Source organism: Scomber scombrus, chromosome 10 (genome assembly GCF_963691925.1).
Source record: "Scomber scombrus chromosome 10, fScoSco1.1, whole genome shotgun sequence".
NCBI lineage: Eukaryota > Metazoa > Chordata > Actinopteri > Scombriformes > Scombridae > Scomber > Scomber scombrus.
This window is the reverse complement of record NC_084979.1, coordinates 4104854-4125482: the sequence shown is the minus strand read 5'-3', so window position 1 is coordinate 4125482 and position 20629 is coordinate 4104854. Positions and strand designations below refer to the sequence as shown.

The 20629-nt window shown below is 39.9% G+C and overlaps 1 protein-coding gene across 1 annotated transcript; it reads right to left on the bottom strand.

Moving 5' to 3' along the window:
* Window positions 1–2187: 2187 nt before the first annotated feature.
* On the bottom strand, window positions 2188–15231 carry slco4a1 (solute carrier organic anion transporter family, member 4A1). The gene is made up of 11 exons (XM_062427681.1): window positions 14385–15231; window positions 12415–12505; window positions 11983–12104; window positions 11016–11127; window positions 10265–10419; window positions 8404–8668; window positions 5931–6093; window positions 4419–4594; window positions 3655–3719; window positions 3367–3515; window positions 2188–2358 (listed from the first exon to the last, which is right to left on the bottom strand). The coding sequence occupies exons 1-11, from the start codon at window positions 15229–15231 to the stop codon at window positions 2188–2190; spliced, it is 2316 nt and encodes a 771-aa protein (XP_062283665.1).
* Between the last annotated feature and the right edge of the window lie 5398 nt (window positions 15232–20629).

The following is a 20629-nucleotide window of genomic DNA, read 5'->3' as shown; positions in this document are numbered from 1 at the left end:
TGGTCTTAAACAGCTACTTTGACGCTTTTGTAAATTTCTAGCTAACCACCCAACCAGCTTCCTGCTAACATGGAAGTGAGCTTGTATAGATGTCATTTGAACTATAACACCACACGTTTGATACACAATATAGACATCTTTATGTGATATGTATTAAACATATTGAAACTCAGAGATTCAACGTATCCGTGGTTTGCAAAAAAGGTACAGTGCCAACATTTTATTCAGTTCAAATTTACAAGCTAGGCCTGCTTCCTCAAATAACCCGTTTGAAGGCTTGGTCACGCCAGAATACACTACGGTGAAGCTTCATTCTTATGTACTCTCTAATCAAATAAGCGCAAATGTCAACCTTGTGAACTTTGACACACGAATGTGCGTCGCTAATAGCAAGTTGTCTTCACAGTGCTGATCTTTGATGGAGCAGAGAGTCCAACAAGAGGAAGAAACCATAGCTTATTGGCTGTGTTGCAACATCCAATTTTTATTTAACACCATGTTGTTGAAGTATGGTTCACAGACAGTTATGAGACAGAAATTGGTGACTAGTCTTGATTGCCAAATAACAGCAAGCTGTCACCTAGGAGAGTTATTTCTTCCCTCTTCAATAACTTTACTGAATTAAATGATGTACAATCCTGAGAACAGAACACCAGGAGTAAACAGCTAGCTATTGTGACTGGCTAGCGTTAGCGTGTTTCTGGTTAGCTAGCGTGTTCGCGGTTTATTGTCAATTATAACTTTAGCTGGCTAGCTGCACTTGGTTACTTAGCCTCGGGAGTAGTCACTACATCACTGTGCCTGATTTGTGGAGAAGTTTATACTCCAACAAAGGAGGATTAAATAAAAGTGGATGGTGCAACACAAGCTACAATATAGATTCCTCTATTTTGGACTCTCCGGTTCCTGTTCCCTCCAACGTATTCCCAATTTTAAGCGTGAAACTGAATGTGAGGCAACAATTTCGCATGTTTACTTCACCCCCTGTGAGCGAATGCACTGTTATAGGAATGCAATTATTTCTCTGCAAAAATGCGCCTTGTTAAAAAAAATGCTGATCATTTTGTCAACACATACTTCCCAAGCTTTTCAGTGCTTTTCTTTTTAAAGTGCAGCTATGCGATTTCTATGGAGAAGAAGCTACAAAGCTCTTAATACTAAACTCTCAATCCAAACAATGTTTGTGTGTTTATATAAATCTGTTTCATATAGATATATCACACAAAATCATTGTGGTTTTCTTCCTTCTTCCTCTGTATTACTACCTTTAGATACAAGCCAATGACTGCTGATACATGTGTTCCAGTAGCTATGAAAAATGCAAGTGCTTTAATTAATTCAAATCTAATCAAACATATTTGTGCTGCTTTACTGTGAGCAATAACGTGCACATTATATTAATATAAGTGCCTTAAGATACTCTGCTTAAAATATGACATACGATATGAAAATGATTTGGCTTTGTTATTACTGGCCTGGAGATCTTGTACAGTATATAAGATCATGGCTTTATCTGTGGGTAGAAAATAAAACTATCTCCTAGTGATGGGAAAAGAAGACTGTAAATGTCGTTTTCCCACATGGTAAATGCTTCATTCACATGGTATATAATATACACCATATAAGTCACAGCTGTTTTGTTGTCTGTCAAAGGAAAATGGCATAAAACATGAAACAAAAATGTCATCAGGCATACATTCTAAAAAGTCAATTGAACTTATCTGACATTTGACAATATTTGTAGAAATGTTGCACCGTCCTGTGAATCATACACTCAGATGCAAACACATGCACACACATGCGGTCACGGCAGGATTTTTTTTTTCCAGAGAGCAGCATGTTAAAAATTGAAAGTTTGTGTGTGTGACTGTGTTTGTGTGTGTGTGTGTGTGTGTGTGTGTGTGTGTGTGTGTGTGTGTGTAAATGTGCATGAAGGCATCCCGGGTCTTTTTTGAGTTTGTAATTTGTGTGTCTGGATTTACTTTGTCCATCATTGTGATTGCATGTGTTTGCACGCACGCATGTATATGTTGGAGGGGGAGGGAGGTGGCATTATGGCTGAGGAAAGGCTGTTGGCATAAAGGAAGCACCCATTCCATCACCACCAACACACACATTCACACATTCTGCATTAAGCAGCGCTTACACACACGCGCTCAGAGACTCAGCAGCCGAGGATCTCCGACGTCATAACCTAGCGTGTGGGTTGACGATGACACCGTCTTCCGGCAGGTCTTTCACAGGTAGGTCGCTCATGTCTCCTACTCCGTGGTCTGTGCTTTCACAGCTGCTTTGAGGCGATTCTGGGGGCGGCTGGTACAGGATGCTGGCTAACAGGAAAAAGAATGTCCCCAAAACCTGGAGAGGAAGAGGACAGATTAAAATGTATCGTCTAATGTATAACGTAATTATTAACATCATCATGTCTATATATGGACTTATCGTATGATACATGGACATGACCGTGATCATTTCTTGACCTCAATATTGCCACACTTCATATTATTTCTGAGACAATATATCCTCCAACAAAAGTAGTTAATGTGACAGACCTTCGGTACAGGTATAGTTTAATTATTCATCTTAAAAGGACAACTTTTATAATTTTAGAAATACACCTATTTGCTTTCTTACAAAGAGTAAGATGAATAGACTGATACCACTACGCACACACATGTAGCTAGCATTAAGACTGGAAACACAAAAATAGCTTGTCATGCTATTGCATAGCTTCTCATTTTTATGTTTCTGTTTGTGTTTTCAGCCTAAGAAACAAAATACAGCAAATTATTTTTGATATATTTGCCGGTATATGTTTTATAGAGAACCAGGCTAGTAATTTCCCCCTTGCTTCCAGTCTTTATGCTAAGCTAAGCTAATCATCTCCTGTCTCAAGCTTACTATATGATGGACAAACATGAGACTGGTATCATTTTCTTTTCTGCAGCTTGTCAACACAGGCCCTGTTTCAGGTTAATTTGTCCATTTCACATATGCCTGATGGATCAGATATACTTCTATTTTAATCAGTACAGCTGTTCATGTGGTCGTTTACATTTGAAACCTGTATGATTGTATGTTGAGTCCTGAGTGCTGCCAAAACATGGGTCAACTACACTCACTATGGTAAAAAATTAAAGTTAAAAATCAAAACTATTTTTAGCATCCATAAATTGTCACTTAATCTAGTGTTTAGTCTTAAAAATCTTACAGTTGCATTTACATCACAAAGTTTCATTCACCAACTCTTCCATGAATAAATGTATATGTTGAGCATACAGTGACTTCTGTAACCCACCAGCATCATTTTACATGACAAACTAGGCTCTGGAGTCTGAATGTGAGACTATAGTGTATTACTATTACCTTATATATGATGCCAGCTACTAGTGTGTACTGGCTCATGGCTGAATTCTGATAGAGGTAGCAGGAGCCCTGCTCACCACACTGATCCTGCCACAGTAAGCAGGAAATGTCAATCACAGAGCCAAAAGCTATAGGTCCTGGAATACCACCTGTGAGGAAGCAATTACACACATATTAGATCATGGCATCTGTGTTGGAAAGAATTATGTTTAAATGAGAGAATTAACATTGGGTGATTGAGATGTTAAAAGTGAACTTTGTGGAAGAAAAAAAATCCTTTTTGCCTACCAAGTGTGCGCACCACAATCCACTGAATGCCAAGTCCAAAGGATCTCTGGCTGTCTGGCACACACCTACACAAACACAGCACAGACAGCAGTGGTCAGATATGAAGGCATACTGATATCTCAGACTTCTCATTACATAACTGTTTGACACTTTCCTGAGCTGCATTTACTGCATTGTTTTTGCTGTCACAAACCATCCACTGGGATCATTCCTGAGCTGTTGTTACCAGACAACATGAGTGGTGATGATCCCACAGGACTCTTTCCTTCTACAGCAAAGAGAGTGACTGATGTGTAGCCCTTTCACAGCATGCTATAAATGGTTTCATACACCTACAGCTACAGTGGAAGGATCCCATATTCTAGTTTTCGGAATTTCTTCTTCATAGATAAAAGGATAGTAGACAGTGTAGATAACATTACAGATAACATTCATGAGTGCTGAGATTTGACATAAAATAGACAGCAACGAATCATTATTCACAGGGTGAAATTGCAAATATTTGATCATTGTAAATTCCCACTCAAAACGTGTCTGTTCACAATGGGCTGATTGCTCTCTTTCTCTCTTTTTAGCTGACACAGCGTTCACACATGACCCCTTATGTGTGGTGAAAAACAACTAAAAACAACCAAAAAGCAACACAATTAATGTAATATTAGCTCTATTAAATGGTAACGATAGTGAGTGAGTAGTATTTTTACTGTTTGGTCAACGACAATCTATAGTGCAGGAATTTTTTCGATTTTACTCTGGCCACTCACCTGAGAGTGGCAGTGAGCGCTGGGATGCTACAGAGGAAGGTGAAGGAGATGATGATGAAAAGGAACGAGAGGAAGGCTGGCATGTGGTGGCAGGTGCTGCCGCACTTCCCTGTCAGAGCGAAGCCCTCCTCGCCCCAGGACACATTACCCACCACACAACTACATCCAGAGTACACCTACAGTAAAAAACAAAAACACAGGAAAGAAAGTAGGTTTGAGAAAATATTCTTCATCATTAATTTGCATATTTACTGTATGCAGGTTCAGGTTCATTAACTTGCAAACCTTGCAAACCTTTGATTTTTTGGGCGAAGAAAAAGGTATTTTAAAATATGGAATTTGGACAGACCCAACAACACAGAGTTTGGGTGTAATATTTATAAGTATGTTTTAAATAGTTTATAATTACCTGAAAATAAGAATAGTTGTATTTTCTGTTAGCTTATAATGAACCTGTTATATCTATAGATGAAGAGCCTGATATCTTGCTATAGCCCAGAACAGATAACTCAAACACTGGTTCTAAAGAGTTCCTTCTGCAATCACCACAGGTTCACCTACATGTTTGAGATGTATTCAGTTGTTTGCAATCTGCAACGTCACCACTAGATGCCACTAAATCTTACACACTAGTCCTTTAAATCCAGTGGGGTCATTAAGGAAGATACTATTTTGAGTGGAGCAGTTGGCCCTGCCGACTCGTGTTGCAGGCAATTATCAACACACACATATATTGATTGTTTGTGTAATTTGCATTGCAATTAAACTATTCTGATATGAGCTCCCTCACATGGTCAGATCACGAAATTATTTCCACACATACATTTGACATTTGAATCATAATCTGGTTTGTTAAATGATACAAGGGAAGTTTTGACAAATGCAAAAGTAAATAATCATGACCATAAAGTGTCTGTGCAGAGATGGAAGCTTACGAACTGAGCTTTGATTGATGTGAATGCTGGTTTGTTGTGCATCTGTGGTGGTCAGACTGTTCACTTTAAGGGAAATAATGCAGAAACAACCGCATTTAAGATTAGCCATGTGGGAGTACAGACTAATATTATTATGAAAAACTGATATGCCTCAAGTACATTTGATTTTGCACTTAAAAGCATCTGCATATCAGTGCCTCTGCTGCAGTATTTAGCATTTTCAGTTTTTATTAACACTGTAGATGGCCATAACTGGATATGAGTTCATTTTAAATGCACTGCTTTGTCTGATGCTTGGCATGTCTTGCAACATCCGCTCATCCTACAGCCTACACACTGTAGAAAAGTGTACGTTTTCAGCTACTGAGCTTGAAATACGGGTTGAGGAAACCAGTAATCAGGAATGCTACAGCATATGGTACCATATCTAACATAATGCTGTCAGCCGTGTTAACAGGCTTTGACTTTTACTTAGAATTACTCTTCAGCACCTTGAAACACTTCCCCCGACCCTTAAATCAAATCTAAATTTGCCTCGAGTCAGAGTACAATGACAGGAACAGTGGGTGTACTGTACCTGTTTGCCAGTGGAGCGCTCAGTGTGGTTGATAGAGGTGCAGCCAGCGTGGCAGGGGGAATAATACATCACGCCATCCGCCCCACACACCGGGTTGTACAGCTCTCTGACACAGCCACAGCCAGCGTTACAGCCAACTGTCAGGTCCTCCTCTAAAGAAGAGCTGCAGACATGGGGGCAAAGACAGAAGTGAGAGGGATGGAAGCGACGAAGAAAAGATGAGGATAAAGAAGGAAGAGAAAAAGGAGTGTTATAACCTAGTCTTGCTCTGGATTTCTCACTCAAGAGCAATGGCTGCATAGAGGTTTAATTTACTGAACTGTGACTGGACTTCATGTTTACATGTATAAATGATCCGTACTGTGTATGATATGATGATGTGATGAAAAAGCCGGTTGTACCAGTTTATGACCTTCTGTTTGTTTAATGAGATAGAGATACAGGTATGTGTTCTAGACTACCTGAAAGGGCAGCACACACAGAATAAACAACATCTTCCACTTCCCCTCATTGATTTAGTGTGTTCTTCAGTGTGGTAACCAGAGAACTAGCCAGTTGTGGAGGAAGTATTCAGATCCTCTACCAAAACAGTACCAAAACAGCAATGTAAAAATACAACATTATAAGTCCTGCATGAGAAATCCTACTTGAGAGAAAGTACATCAACACAATTAGCAGCAAAATGTATGAAAAAAGTGCTTGTTTGAAGTTTGAAGCATCAGTGTTAGAGAAGCATGTTACTGCTGGAGGTGGAGCTAGTTTACACTACTTTATATACAGTTAGCTAGTTTAGTCCAGTGGTTCCCAACCAAGGGGTCGGGCCCCTCCAACAGGTCACAAGATACATTGTTAGTTATGCATCATTACTCCAGATTCGATGAGTATAGGTGTACCTCTCTAATATAAGAGCTGTCACTATTGGGTTTATCCCTGCATGCATGCACAGTTATGAAGATTTTCTTTCCTGCCACAGAACAATCTACAGTATATAAAAATGTCAGGACCTGATTTCTTCTCCCAAAAAACTTTTATTGTTACTTTATTTTACTTGTATTTTTTCTTCAGGTAATGCCGGTGGAGCAGAGGGTTATGCCTATACTTACAAATCTGCAGTTACAATACGAATCTAACGCCCCTTTCACGAATGCACTCTGAATGGTAACAGATAACATACATCAGTTCACAACCCCATAAATGTGAAGCATAATAAGGCAGGGAGGTACCGGCTGTGCCATGGCTAACACCGTGTCAGCCCAGTGTGGAAAAGGGCCTGAGTGATATTACACTCGCTCCACACAGTACTGCTGCTGCAGAAGGGTGGGACATTGATTAGTTCCCCTAATGGTTCCCCATGCAGCCTACTAATCCGTAATGACAGGATTAGAGGCACACTGTTTGACATGTGTGTAAAAGCGCCAGATTTGACAATGTGTCATCTGCCATCTAGCATGTTAAAGCTGAATGAGTCAGGGAGGACTCAAACTCATCACGCACATAGGACTCAAACTCATCACGCACATAGAAACTAATGAAAGGGTCTACCTCCACCATCCCTCTGAGGAGAGCCGTGAATGACGATAAAGCTTTCATGTTGTGCACCCGGACGACCTGCGGAGGATCCACTTCCACTGCTGTGTAGACTTGTATGATAGCATCACACAGCCAATGAAACAGACACTGTTTTGACAAAGTCACATCTTGTGAATGCCCTCTGTAATGAATGAACAGCTGCTGTGTCTGCCGCAAAATAAATGGATAAATAAATCCATTGGTAGTTATAGTGCGAGGAAAAGGAAAAAAGTTACGTAGAAGTGGGTAGTGCAACGGTAATGGTATGTACTGTACACAATAATACCAAAAATAGCATGACATGTCAATATATATTTCACAGCTGTAGTAGTATATATAATAGAGGTTAGGGTGGCTAGGTGAAGAATTTGCCCTGGTAGAGGGGCTAGAGGTAAAGGAATACAACCGCAGAATAAATAAGTCTAAAGTCATTAGTATTTATCTTCTGGGAATGAACATGAATGTACCACAGATAATTCCCTAAAACTGACAACATCAACCTCATGGTGGCACTAGAGGTAAAGCAGAGTTGAGGTTTCTGGCAGTACTTCTCCTACTTCCAAGGTGCGTAGAAAAGGGGAAAAAATCAAAAAAGGTTAAAGCTCCAGCAACAACTTAATTATTAGACCTATGCATTTCAGCTTGCGGTCTTCATCAGAGTCACTTTGTGGTTGGATGGTCTAACAATAAAGTTGTTCTGTATGCTACAAGTGTTGCTGGTGCTAGAGGTAAAGTCAGGAAATAATCAAAGTCAAATTAGGTCTCATCCTTTGGGGACCATGAATGTCTGTTTCACCACTTCTCTTGTAATGGGAATCCTGAAAAAGGAATTTCTTTAGCAAAACAAAATGGTCAAATATTATTGATTACAACGGGTGTAAAAGATAAAGAAGACATTCCCCACCTGTTTCTAAGGCGTAGCTTGCTGGGCTTGTCATACAGATGTTTGTACTGGTCCAGTTGGTGCGCTGGACTGGACTGGTATGGTGCTGTGACACCAGCCATGGGCACATTGGGGCAGTGGATGAGAAAGATGAAGATGGTGACTAGGCTGACAATCGCACACATCATGCAGAAGCGGATGATGCCTCGACAGCGCAGGTTTAATCTCTTGACGATATAACCGCCCAGGAAGGTGCCACCGCCTCCTGCTGGTACCACCATGTATCCTGAGAGGGGTGAAGAGTAGCATAAAGAAACATGGAGTTAGGCTGATAGATACAACACATGTGTTATGTTACATAAGGGATTTATTGTTCACATTATTGACATCATTTTATCAATAATATCATTTGGATTAGGGTTGGGGGTTATAATGACCTTGTTAGGCAAATATATTTCCAAGTCTAAGAAGACTGGACTTATGTTGTTTCTGTTTGATTTACTGAAACTTATTCAGGCTTCTGGTGGTATGAGAACGAATCTTCCCCCAAATAGTCTGGAAAAGGTTTCATGGATTATAAAAATGTCCCAATCCTTGACAAAGTTAAAGAAGTTCATAGAAAGATAGAAATGGACAAAAAAACACAAATACCAACACATTCATTTATGATAATAACATGACTATCTGATTGTGGGACAATGAGGAACAACTGTTCTAATTGACGCTTCTATGGCCACAAACAGTGGCCGGTGTCATATGTAGCAAAACTATATTTAACTAGATATGAGAGTTCCATAATTGTATATGTTATATTGCAGAAGATGTGGATCTACACAAAACAACACATTCCCACCTCCTGTGTAGACAGAAAGTTAAAAGACAACTATTCAATTTTCTTGCCACAATCAACCGCCATGTCCTGCATTGATGACATATTTTCCTGTTCCATCCTTGCCAGGGACGCATCAGGACACATTAGTGTTTACAGTACAAAAGATATGTGGTCAAATGCAATCCAGACCACCTTGGCAAGTGGTTGTTTAGAGCTGTTTAGAGCTGTCCACATGTTGTCAGATCACCCAAGATGCTTGTTAATGCCAGGTTTAAAGAGGGCAATACTGTAGTGGGTCATCTGGCCCACAGAAGCCTTGCTCAGCTCCCATCATGAGCCTGAAGATGCTTACTAATTAGCCAGCCAAGTGGTGAGAGTGTCCAGGAGTGAACGGACAGGGAAAAGAAAAGGTTGGGGCATTGTGTTCTGAGATACTGTGTTCACATTACATTTTTAAGGGTCCACGCATAAATGTGAACCATCAACAAAAAAAGGTAGGATCTGACAAAAAAAATCGAAATTGAGCATTAAGGCCTGTAAAATGAACCTTACTTTAGAGTATACTGTGGTGCTGCAAAAACAGGACGGAGTGTATTTGTGACCACCCCTAAGAGTATATCCCAGTCCAAGAGGAATTTAATTTCTTTCCATCCCCTTCCACTTAATAAAGTTATGTTGTGTTTGAGCCTCATACTTGGGTATGAGCCTCATACTTGGAGTGTACTTGTACACTCCAAGTAGTGATTCATTTGGTTTGAAATACTTAAATGCACAAAATAGAAATACAGTCAAATACAACTATTAGCATGGTTTGATTACATAAAATAGTGAGAAGGTGTTGAATTCTAGACTAGGTAATTAATTTCTCCAGTATCCCCATTGGACAGCTCAGAGTCCAGTAATGACTGTAACCATGAATGAGAAATAAGAATAATACAGAGCTAAAGCAGCTTTGTAAGTGTGAACAATTTGACAATTTGACAATTTGACTGACCTTTAAGGTTGACACAAAATCCATCGTATGATTAGATTTTTTTTCTTGTCACTCACCAAACCATGTAGCAGCCTCTGATGCACTGAGACTGAACTGTGACTCCAAGAACTTTGGACCAAACGTGGACATGCCGGCGATGAGGGTGGCCTCAGTAGCCCCAGCCAAGCACAGGAACAGAAAGGTGGGATTCTTTAAAAGGAGCAGCACAGATCTGGAAAGACAAAGTGAAAAAGAGAAAGGGAGAGTGGTTATTATTATTCATGTTGAGATGTTTCCTCAATATCAAACAAAACATTTCTGAAATTCAGAATAGGATATGCTTTTGTAAAGTTTCCTAAAATTGCCCCCAGAAATGGGTTGGTATGATGTTGAACTATTTGTTGTCATATTCCATCTTTGCAGTTCTGTAATGAAATTGAACCTGAAAGGGTCAGAGAGAGAGAGAGTAGAGGAAAGTAGAAGGCGTTAATAACTGTCCTTCTTAATTAAACCAGTCTGCTCTAATCTCAACAGCCCGAAGACATTTCTAACACAACACAGATAAACACTGTACTACATCCAAAGATACATAGTCATGTTACATAACGTGCTGTGATTATCGTTACACCCTATTTCTGTAATCCCCTGCGCTGGACAGATGAAATCACACTGTGGTTGTTGAGTTCGTAGTTCGTATTTTTATATTTGTAATTGTTGATGGAAGGATTTTTGTTCCCAAGTTATCAGGCAAAAGTACATGTGTGTGTTGCCTGCCTTAATTCATTAGTAATACTGTCTCCTATAGAATATAGTTATATATTGCTCTACCTTGGCATGTCTTTGACTGATTTCCCAAACTGAGGATCTGAGGCTGTGGTGTGGCTGCCATCTTTAAGCTGGTGGGCCTCAGACACCCGCATGGCCACGTACTCCTGAGAGCCTGCAAAGGAGATGCGAGGAGCAAGTGAGCAGTGAAGAAATGTTAAATTAAATCATTGATTTTTCCAACTGATGTCTGATCATCACTCCATGGGTACTTTTCAAAGCACTACAATTATAGACACTGGGTGTTAAGATGTTTTGGTTATGAAAAGAGTAAATCAGAAGGTCTGCAGGACACAAGACCAGTACCACTATATTAAGTATAATATAAATAAAAATAATAACAAGCTTAATTTCATTACAGGTAATGTAGTTTATCAATTGGCATAAATCATGTTAACATACAAATGAAAAGACTATAAGAAATATGTATATATAGACAGCAAACATGTAGCTAAAACATATGCAGATTTTTTTTTTTTAAATCCCGCAAACAAGACTGTCTTCTTCTCGAAAGAGTAAGGATTGAATAATCAGTCGATAACATGGTATGCAAAAGAGGATCGAGGTAACCTTTGTCTACAACAAGTACATGATTGGGTCATTTAACATTATATGAATGTAAGTACCAATTGATTTTTGAGTACATGGTGCATAAAGGGTGTTGGGTCTTCATTGACATTTTTTCTTGGTATTAAGTAAAATCTTTGCAGTAGATGGTTCACTGCCAATTTACATTTAAATCATCAATCTTTTTGAGCAACATTCCACACAACGACATAACCTTCAGGTCTATTCAATTTGTCAATTGTGTTACCTAATAATGCCAATAACTATGGATGTAATTACCATTCTGTTTTCCCTAACCTCTTACTGTAACTACTGTCATTTCCGAAGAAATCTCATTGTCAGAGTACAAATATAATATAATAGTGTGTGTAGGAGGGTGTTTTGCACACATGCAGAGTGGTACCTGGTAGCTGTCGTGGGTAGCCCAGGATCGGGAATGCTACCAGCAGAGCTGCTGCTCCCCCTGCTAGGAAGCCGATCCACCAAGCCCCGACCCACAGAGGGTTCTCTGGAGTAACGTCTGTCCTGTGACGACACAAACGCACACACACACTGTATGAATCACTTGACATTTACTTATATTGACCACTAAACACTAGTCAACAACATATCTGCTGTATGAATTTTTCTCTTCTATTCTGTCCTACATGTTTTCGATTCTATTATTCTATAATCTATTTTATACAGTTCTATTCTACATTTTGCTACTTAATTACATTCAACATTCTTCTGGCCTGTTGTAGTTCATGTGTTTATTATATTCTATTAAATTAATAAATTATTCTAAACTTCTCTAGTCTATTCAAGTCCATTATGTCCTCAAAAACAGACTCACGTCAGGTGGATCTCAGTGTAAATGTTGAGGAAATAGCCTCCCAGCAGGTAGCCCGCTGCCGGACCCACAATGGCCGCTGTGTAAAAGATCCCTGGAGACGGAGACAGACCACAGACACAGAGAGAGGACATGGGTGTGTCAGTACAACGACTACTTCCCGTTTCCCTCTCGCCACTTCCTGTCGTACAGGTTAAAAGGGTCCCATTGTTATTTGCAGGCCTGTTTGTCCAAAAAATAAAAGTTAATGTTTTTTATAAATAAATAAAGGAGCTTGATATGTTTGGTTGCTTGGCTCACACTGTGGTCTGCTGCTGTTTGGGCAAAGGGGACAAGGTATGATTTATTGACAATCGTACTATTATTGATGTACAGAGTGAATGCTGAGTGGTGGTGATGGGAGCCACAGAGGGTCATAGTTGCAGGGGAGGAGACATTGATCAATACTGATGGAAACACAAGAGATTCAGCATCATTACTGCCTGTGTTTGCATGAGCGTACACGGGCCCATTCGATTATTTCTACCCAATAACCTCTTTCATATGTACACAATTCTTAGTAATAGAGGAAGAAACAGTGCTATGATTGTCCTCTGCTGCTAATTGGAGTCATTACACAGTGAGTGTCATTAGGGAGACACATATGGTTCCTTGTTTAATCCCGGAGGGAACATACAACACACACATTCAACCAAATTACAACATAAACACTTTGATTAAACTTGCAAACAATGAAAACAAGGAAAAAGGAAAGGGCATGGTTCAATATGGCAGACAGATTAAAACAGTTACATATTTTTTTGTGTTAGCATACAAATGCCAACACATCTGTCATTGTGAGTCGACACATCGACCTCGTATTCTATGTTTTCGTTCATGTAAACAACCCGAATGATCACTTGCACATCATTTAATGGCATGCCTATTGCAGATGCACGATACAATATCACAAAAAGATGCAGGTGGCATTTTTTTTCCAAGGCCTGCTATTTGCAAATGTGTTCTCATTATTCTACGCTATAAAAACAATTAACATACAGAGGCTGAAAAATCTGCATCACCAAGTCCTGTCAATATGAGCTGAGAATGAACAGAAGCTTGCTAGACACCCAGCTCACGCCTATAGCCCTCATACTGTATTCTAAACCACTTGTTAGTGTTGAGAATATTAAGCAGGTGTAATATTGATGAAATATTGAGTTAAAGCCTCAGGACACAGGTTAATGTGGCAATTTGGCAAAGCTAATGTGAGATCAATGTAGGGCTGAATGATTAGAGTAAATATCTGATTGTGATTATTATGACCGATATTGCAATTAAAAATCGTTTTATTTGTATGAATTAAATGCCACAGTCTACACAGTTTTAATGAATATTTGTGCTAAATACAGTCGTGCAACATCATGCATGTCAAACCCATTTCTCTCTCCCCTTGTTTCCTGTCAGAGTCTGTGTCACAAACTGTCCAACAAAGGCAAAAAAGCCTGAAAAGAAGAGATTTACACAATCCATTTACCTGCTGTCTCAAGGTTGATCACTCTGTTGATGTTTTTGTACAGTAATAAAAATTCGATCACTGTCTATGTTTTCTAAAACTGAAGTTACACAGAATGGTACGTCTGCTTTGCTTAAATGATCTTAGGTTAACCCGACAACTAACCAGACACCAGCCAGGAGTTCCTTCTTTGTTGTTTTGCTAAACCACACATTTTATATCTGCAGCGTGCAGACTGAAACTGTCATTAGCATGTTAAGATACTGTACTGTTAAATGTAAATTCTAACTCAAATGGCTCCATTTGCAATTTGCGAGTTTGACTTTAAAAAGATTGTTCCGCTTTAAGACAATAAATCGCATCATATTATGATTGAGATTTCAGTAAATGGAACTTATTTTTGACTTCAGAAAATTTGGAACAAAGCAAAACCCAACAGTAACATGCTGTACTGGATGAATTACTGAGTGTGACTCACCAATATAAACAGGCGCATAGTTGGATTTGACGTTCTCATCTAGGTATGTGACTCCTAATGTGTAGAGAGGCGTAGCACCCACGCCGTGTAGAAACTGTCCCAGCATGAAAACAAAACGGTAGCTGGACAATCCTCCTCCCTCCTTGTCCCGGCACGGGCTGGTACGGTTGGTAGAGCACATTCCTGTTCGCTCAGGCACGCTGACCTGGTAGGGGGGTGTGGTGAAGTGTGGCAAGGCAAACACCAGAGAACCCACCGCCATGATCAGAACCCCCCATCCCAGCCATCGAGGCTTGTGTCCCGTCCCTCCGAAGTAGCTGACGAAGGCCAGGCATACGCAGGCGGCGATGTCGTAGGAGCTGGCGATGAGGCCGGCCTGGTAGCTGCGCAGGTCGAAGCGCCTCTCAATGGAGGTGACTACTGTGTTAATGAAGCCATTGATTATCATTCCCTGGAGGAAAGACGCAACACACAGGAAGAACAGCACCCAACGATGGGTGTTGAAAACCTGGATAGCTTTCGGCGTCAGAGCCCCCCAGCCACATAGCTGATCCGAGTCCGTGGAGATCAGCTTTAACCCCATCGGTGACTCTGCAAGGGGTGTTGTTTGAACCCCATATAGCTGACCGGGGAGTGTTGAAGCCCCGGTGAAAATTTGGGGTCGAACAGGGCCATCAGCTCCAGAGCTGCCAGGGCTTCTAGGCCCTGAGCCTATGGGGCTGCCTGTCTGAGAGTCCACGGGGCTGGGGGTGTCCAGAGAGGGACCTCCACTGAGAGGGCAGTCCTGCAGGTCCAGGAGCTCCTGCTTGGAGCTGAAGGAGGCATCGGCATTGAGCAAGATTGGCATCGCCCCTCTGAGGGGCACTGTAAGGCTCCTGTGGCACAGATAGAGGCTAGATGTTGGAGGTGTTTGAACGAGGGAGATATGAAGTGTTCACGACCATAAGGTAGAAAAACAGGGAATGTGAATCAGCTGAGGCTCAGGGTGAATAAATACATTGTGGTATGGGCTGTTGTGTTTTAGTTGGGCTTGTCTCTAAAATGATCTGTTCTTGGCTTGTGTCGTGCGCTCCATCTGTCGACAGCGCTGAATGTTTTTAAGGCTCTTCAGGTGTTCCTGTTTAACTATGTGTGCAAGGTTGTGCTGCTTGGACGGACTGTTTCATATTGGCTTGGAGTAATGGCGTCCTGTGGAGAGAAAACACAGGGGGAGACAAAATTAAATCATATTAACTTATTACTTTTAATAACTCACTAAAGCTTTTTAATCATTGCCGGAATGAATGATGCATGAAAATCTGAATGGATGACTCAGCTGTTAAAATACATCAAGATTGAGTGAAAATCTCCCATGCCTTTTTTTCTCTATAGAACAATGCAATCCACCAGAGAATCACTCCAAATATATCAACACAGCAGATTTTCTGGAAAACTGACAGTGTGGAATCTGTCATTGGTGCTCACCAATTCATTTGTAGCCTGCTGTTACCTTTGCTGCTGCCTACATATGTGGATACAAGGGTATGCAACCTCATACACCTACTGGGTATTAAATCTGTCTTTTTTTGGCTCCTGTGCACAAAACCACAGATGATCTAAAGTGGATTCATCCTCCTACAGGCATGCTGGGAGCATCAAACTATTCTAATTATCAAAACAATCTACAAAGAGAAAAAAAAAGATCATAAGTTGCACAAAAACACACAAACCTACACATCTTCAAATCACACACACCGCTAATGAGCCGTAAGAAGCTCTGCCTGCTCCTTGCAAGATCACAGCTTTCATTAACACAACCGTAAAAAATCATGTGCGGATCTGGCTGTTGTGGAACTAAATTTCATTTGACTAATTGGTGCAGCTTGAGACATAATATCCACATTATGACTCCAAAACAGTCACATAATATTACACTGTACAACCATACATTTTGATTCATCATTGCAAATTTAGGCATGAACATGAGAGTACAAAATGATGCTGCTTAATGTTGCTAACACTATTTTTTACAGTGTGTAACTAATTCCTTTCACGCCGGATATAACTTTGGTGACAGTTGGAGAACTGACACGTTGTGCACTGTACATCAACGGCTCTTATTCTGCTACCATCTGCTGTCAGTAAGAAGCTGGGACAGAAGCAGGATAATCTTCATAGATAACCCCTTCAACAATTCAACAGAAACTAATCATCTAAGTATGTGAAGTGAGAGATAAGGAATAAGTGTGATGTTATGATGCGTGGAGACCTCTGTACTATATTTTAGTACAAGTTAGGGCTGTTAATGGTTACCTCATTAACAGACTGTGCATGATGAGCTGTGACAATGTCAACTCAAAGAGGAAGAATAAAATAAGAGTCCTTCATTCGTCGAAATTCCTCATGAAGTTTACAAGTTAACATGTATCATCTACCTAAAAACATCTTAAATAAAAAATATTTCATTTTCAAACAGATTAAACTTAACTGTATCTGACAAAGCGAGCATGCTGTTTTTGCTATGAAATCCAGCAAACCCAATACATGACCTGACCTCAATGATGCCCTTACAAAATAATCAAATTTTATGGAAGTAAAATTGCTTTCAAGTTGCACCAGCCTACATTTGATGTTTAAAACCACTGCCTCCAAAGCAGTTCTCTATTCCCATTTTACTGATGAGAACTACTCGTCTCTCTACAAAAGAAAGCAACATCTGTACATAACAATAGATTTTACACTAACAGTAGCATTTAGACTTTGGACATCACCTATTAAAATTCAACTTATACATGAACACACAAATATATAAAAAAGAAATCAAATGTTAAACATACTGTATTTAGCCTCCTCCATTTTTCCGCTTATGATAATCAGCAGGTCTGGTGACATTTGTTGACAGATGAATAAGATGACACAGAGTGAGAGAGACGGACTCACATAAAGATGGAGAGTCAGTGAGAGATACCCATGCTAGGTCCTAAGCCTGTCTCTCAAAGCCTCTTATAGTCTGGCGCTGAGGCAGCACATCACCACATCAGCACACTCACACGCCCCATCAGCAGAGGGCGGGGAGCGCTCACAGGCCAGATAATCCACCTGAGAGATAACATACTGATACTTAGGCTTTGCTGCCTCTCACTGGAGGTTAACTGTATTGTTTGGTCCCCTCTTTCTTTACGCACTTGTGCACACAACAAGGTTTGGAAGGAAGTAAATAAATCTGCATTTGTATCAGTCTGCTCTGTATCTGATTTCCACTCTACAGCTTCTGCAGCCATCCATTACAAGTCACTGCAAGTGCACAGGAAATGGTATCAGTAATGTGTTTATTGAGACCATGTACAGTGTTAAACATGAATGTTACCAGTTGATGACCTGTACCAGAGTTGGCTTATAGCTGCACTGCACTCAGTAGGTCAATATGACAACACAATAACAAAACAGTACAAAGCAAAAAACACAGAGGACACATACAAAACACAAAGTTACACACAATTGTACATCACATACCATGTAGAGTCAGTGGTTACAGAGCTTAGAAGCTTTTAGCAGACTTTTTAATTTGGTTTTAAATGTGCTTCTCGCATCATCATCATCAGGTAGGGCACTCCACTGAGTTATGGCTTTCACAGAGAATGCTGATTTTTGAAATGTAGTGCGACACAATGGTGTGGTACAATCTCTTATAGAGGATATTCTAGAAAGTCTAATAGAACGTACTGAGTATACACAAAGTCACATAATGGAGGAGGGGCCCAAACGTTGAAAATGTTACAAACCAGGTAAATATTTGGAAATGATCTAAGCTCAGTAAATTGTATTTCTCCAGCATCCTATACGGTGATAGAAATGCATTGTTTTTTTTGTCTAGAGTTTTTAGAGTAGGTTTGTGTAAGGACTCAAGAGGCTGTTTCAACCATTTTCTTAACATGTTTCTTAAAATTCAAATTTGGATCCAGAGTCACAGCAAATTATTTAAAAACAGTGACATTGTGTGAACCACTCCAGTGCAATCATTAGCTTAGCAACTGCTAACTCAGCTGTTTTTGCATGTTTGTTCACTACAGCGTCAACTGCATACATAATGATACTGTTGAAGGAGATCATTAATATATAGGCTAAATAATAGGGGACCCAACACTGACCCTTGTGGAACACTCATTGTGCACTTCATGTTTCTAGACAAACTTTAACACACTGTATCCTGTTAGATAAATAAAAAAGATATTAGAGTGCTCTAGATGAGAAATGAATGCTGGTTTATCAGTGTAGACTTAACTAGTGTTTTTGGTATCAAAACTGAATCAAATGACTTTACAGGCAGCTTTACAGACATTTATAAACTCCTTTAGCTTACTGTTTTGGTTTTGCACTTCAGTATTGGGCAAGTTGAAAATGAAAACTACATGTATAACAAGTAGCCTACTCAACAGCAAAAGTTATTTGGTTACATTGCTTATTATGTTACTATCATTACAAAGCACAGCTCCATCAAACAACTCTGATGTCTCCACATACAAGGTGAATCTTATGTAACACATATAGGACTGACAAAAACATATTCCAAAAAACTAGCTTAGATAAATTGACTGTACTCGACCTCCACGGCACCAAATGACAGACTGCAACTAGCAAATTACAAGAGCTTTCAGGAGTTGGTGACAAAAACAGAGATACCGAGGAGTAAACATAGACATTTGTCAAGTGCTGATGATGATCCCAAATGAATGCTAATACTAATGCGTACGTAGCTAAATTGTAAGTAGACACCTGTTTGCTAACAGTTAACTTAGCTAGCTTTTCTCGATCATTTGGCAAAAATTAGATAAATGCAGCTTTACCTAAATGACTACCATATATCTGTTATCAGCTAAAATGTATTACTGAAAATACATACATAATTGAATTTTTGGCACTGAAATTAAATAGTCTGTAAAAAGGTTGGTGCCAAGCTACTCCAGCTCATTATTCTGCATGAACTTCACTGAGTACAGAATACCAGAAAGTCGTGACAAGCAAAACTGTTTGCTGAACAACACTAAATGAATAGGACCATCCAACCATGCTGCTGTGAGCTGTTGTCTATTCTGCTGATCGCTCGTGATAAGATGGAATAATACGGTTTGGGAGGAAAGCCAGAGCATGAAAACCAATTAAAATTGTATTATCTTTAACTGACACGTTGATGAATAGCCAAATGAAGTTAGAGCTTGTTGTTTCCGGTCCTCTGTGGTCTGGGGGTGGGGGGTGTATTTTTCAGTATACAGTTTGTGAAGTGAGAGATTAGGGGGAGGTCTTGTAAGGCATCAGGAGAGGCAGGCTTGAGGGGGGAGTGAGTGGATCATTATCAGGTGATGATGAGATGACTGGAGGTGGGAGTGTCCTGAAAGTTGAATCAGGGCACTCTGTTAACAATGCACAAGAGGATGTAATACCCTCCTGCCCCACTGTTTGTTATTCTTTCCCTGACTACTTATGAATCAAAAGAGGCAACAACTGGAAAAGTTCTCACCGTTTTTTCTTTTTTTTTTTTTGGATTTATATCCAATTCTCTCTCTTGCCTTTTCATTTCTATTTTCAAAGTGAGATCAGAGCGAAGAGTTGTAATATTAATAAGCAACAGTTTCTGCCCTACCTACTGGGTCCTTTATCTCACAGCAGAAACGTATTTGCTTTGGACTGAGAAGTCTTTCCTCCTCTGTGGTAAACAAAGGCTTTAGAAGTATCAAGAGGAAGGCTCTCCTGTGGTTATTACACATCTAAGAAACAAAAGACTTGGATGCAGTCTCAAACTGTCACTCTTACTTAAAGACACCAGTGGTAGCATACACTGCTATGAGATGCCACTACAATCAAGCGCAATCCTTCTCTTTGCTGGAAAGAAAACAATATTTTGCAGAATTTACCAAATGTATAACTGTATTACAGGACAAATGGCAGTGACTTAGTGAGTTGACTGTGAGAACAAATAACCCTGTTTGAACCTAGCACTGATGCAATTCCAGGAACAAGCTCTTTGAACCTCAAATTAGCAAAGCATACATCCCGAAATTGCATTGTGCATTTGGCCTTGTTGACCCTGTTCATGTTGTGAGGCTAATATAACTACATTACATTTGACCATTGTTTGTCAGAGACATGAAAAGACTTGATACCAACCTGAGAGCTCTTAGTCTCCTTCTGTACACTACTGATTAATACAGTTCAGCTTCATTCATCGCTTTCTGGGCTTGTAAAAGACTATTTCTATTCCATTTTCTGTA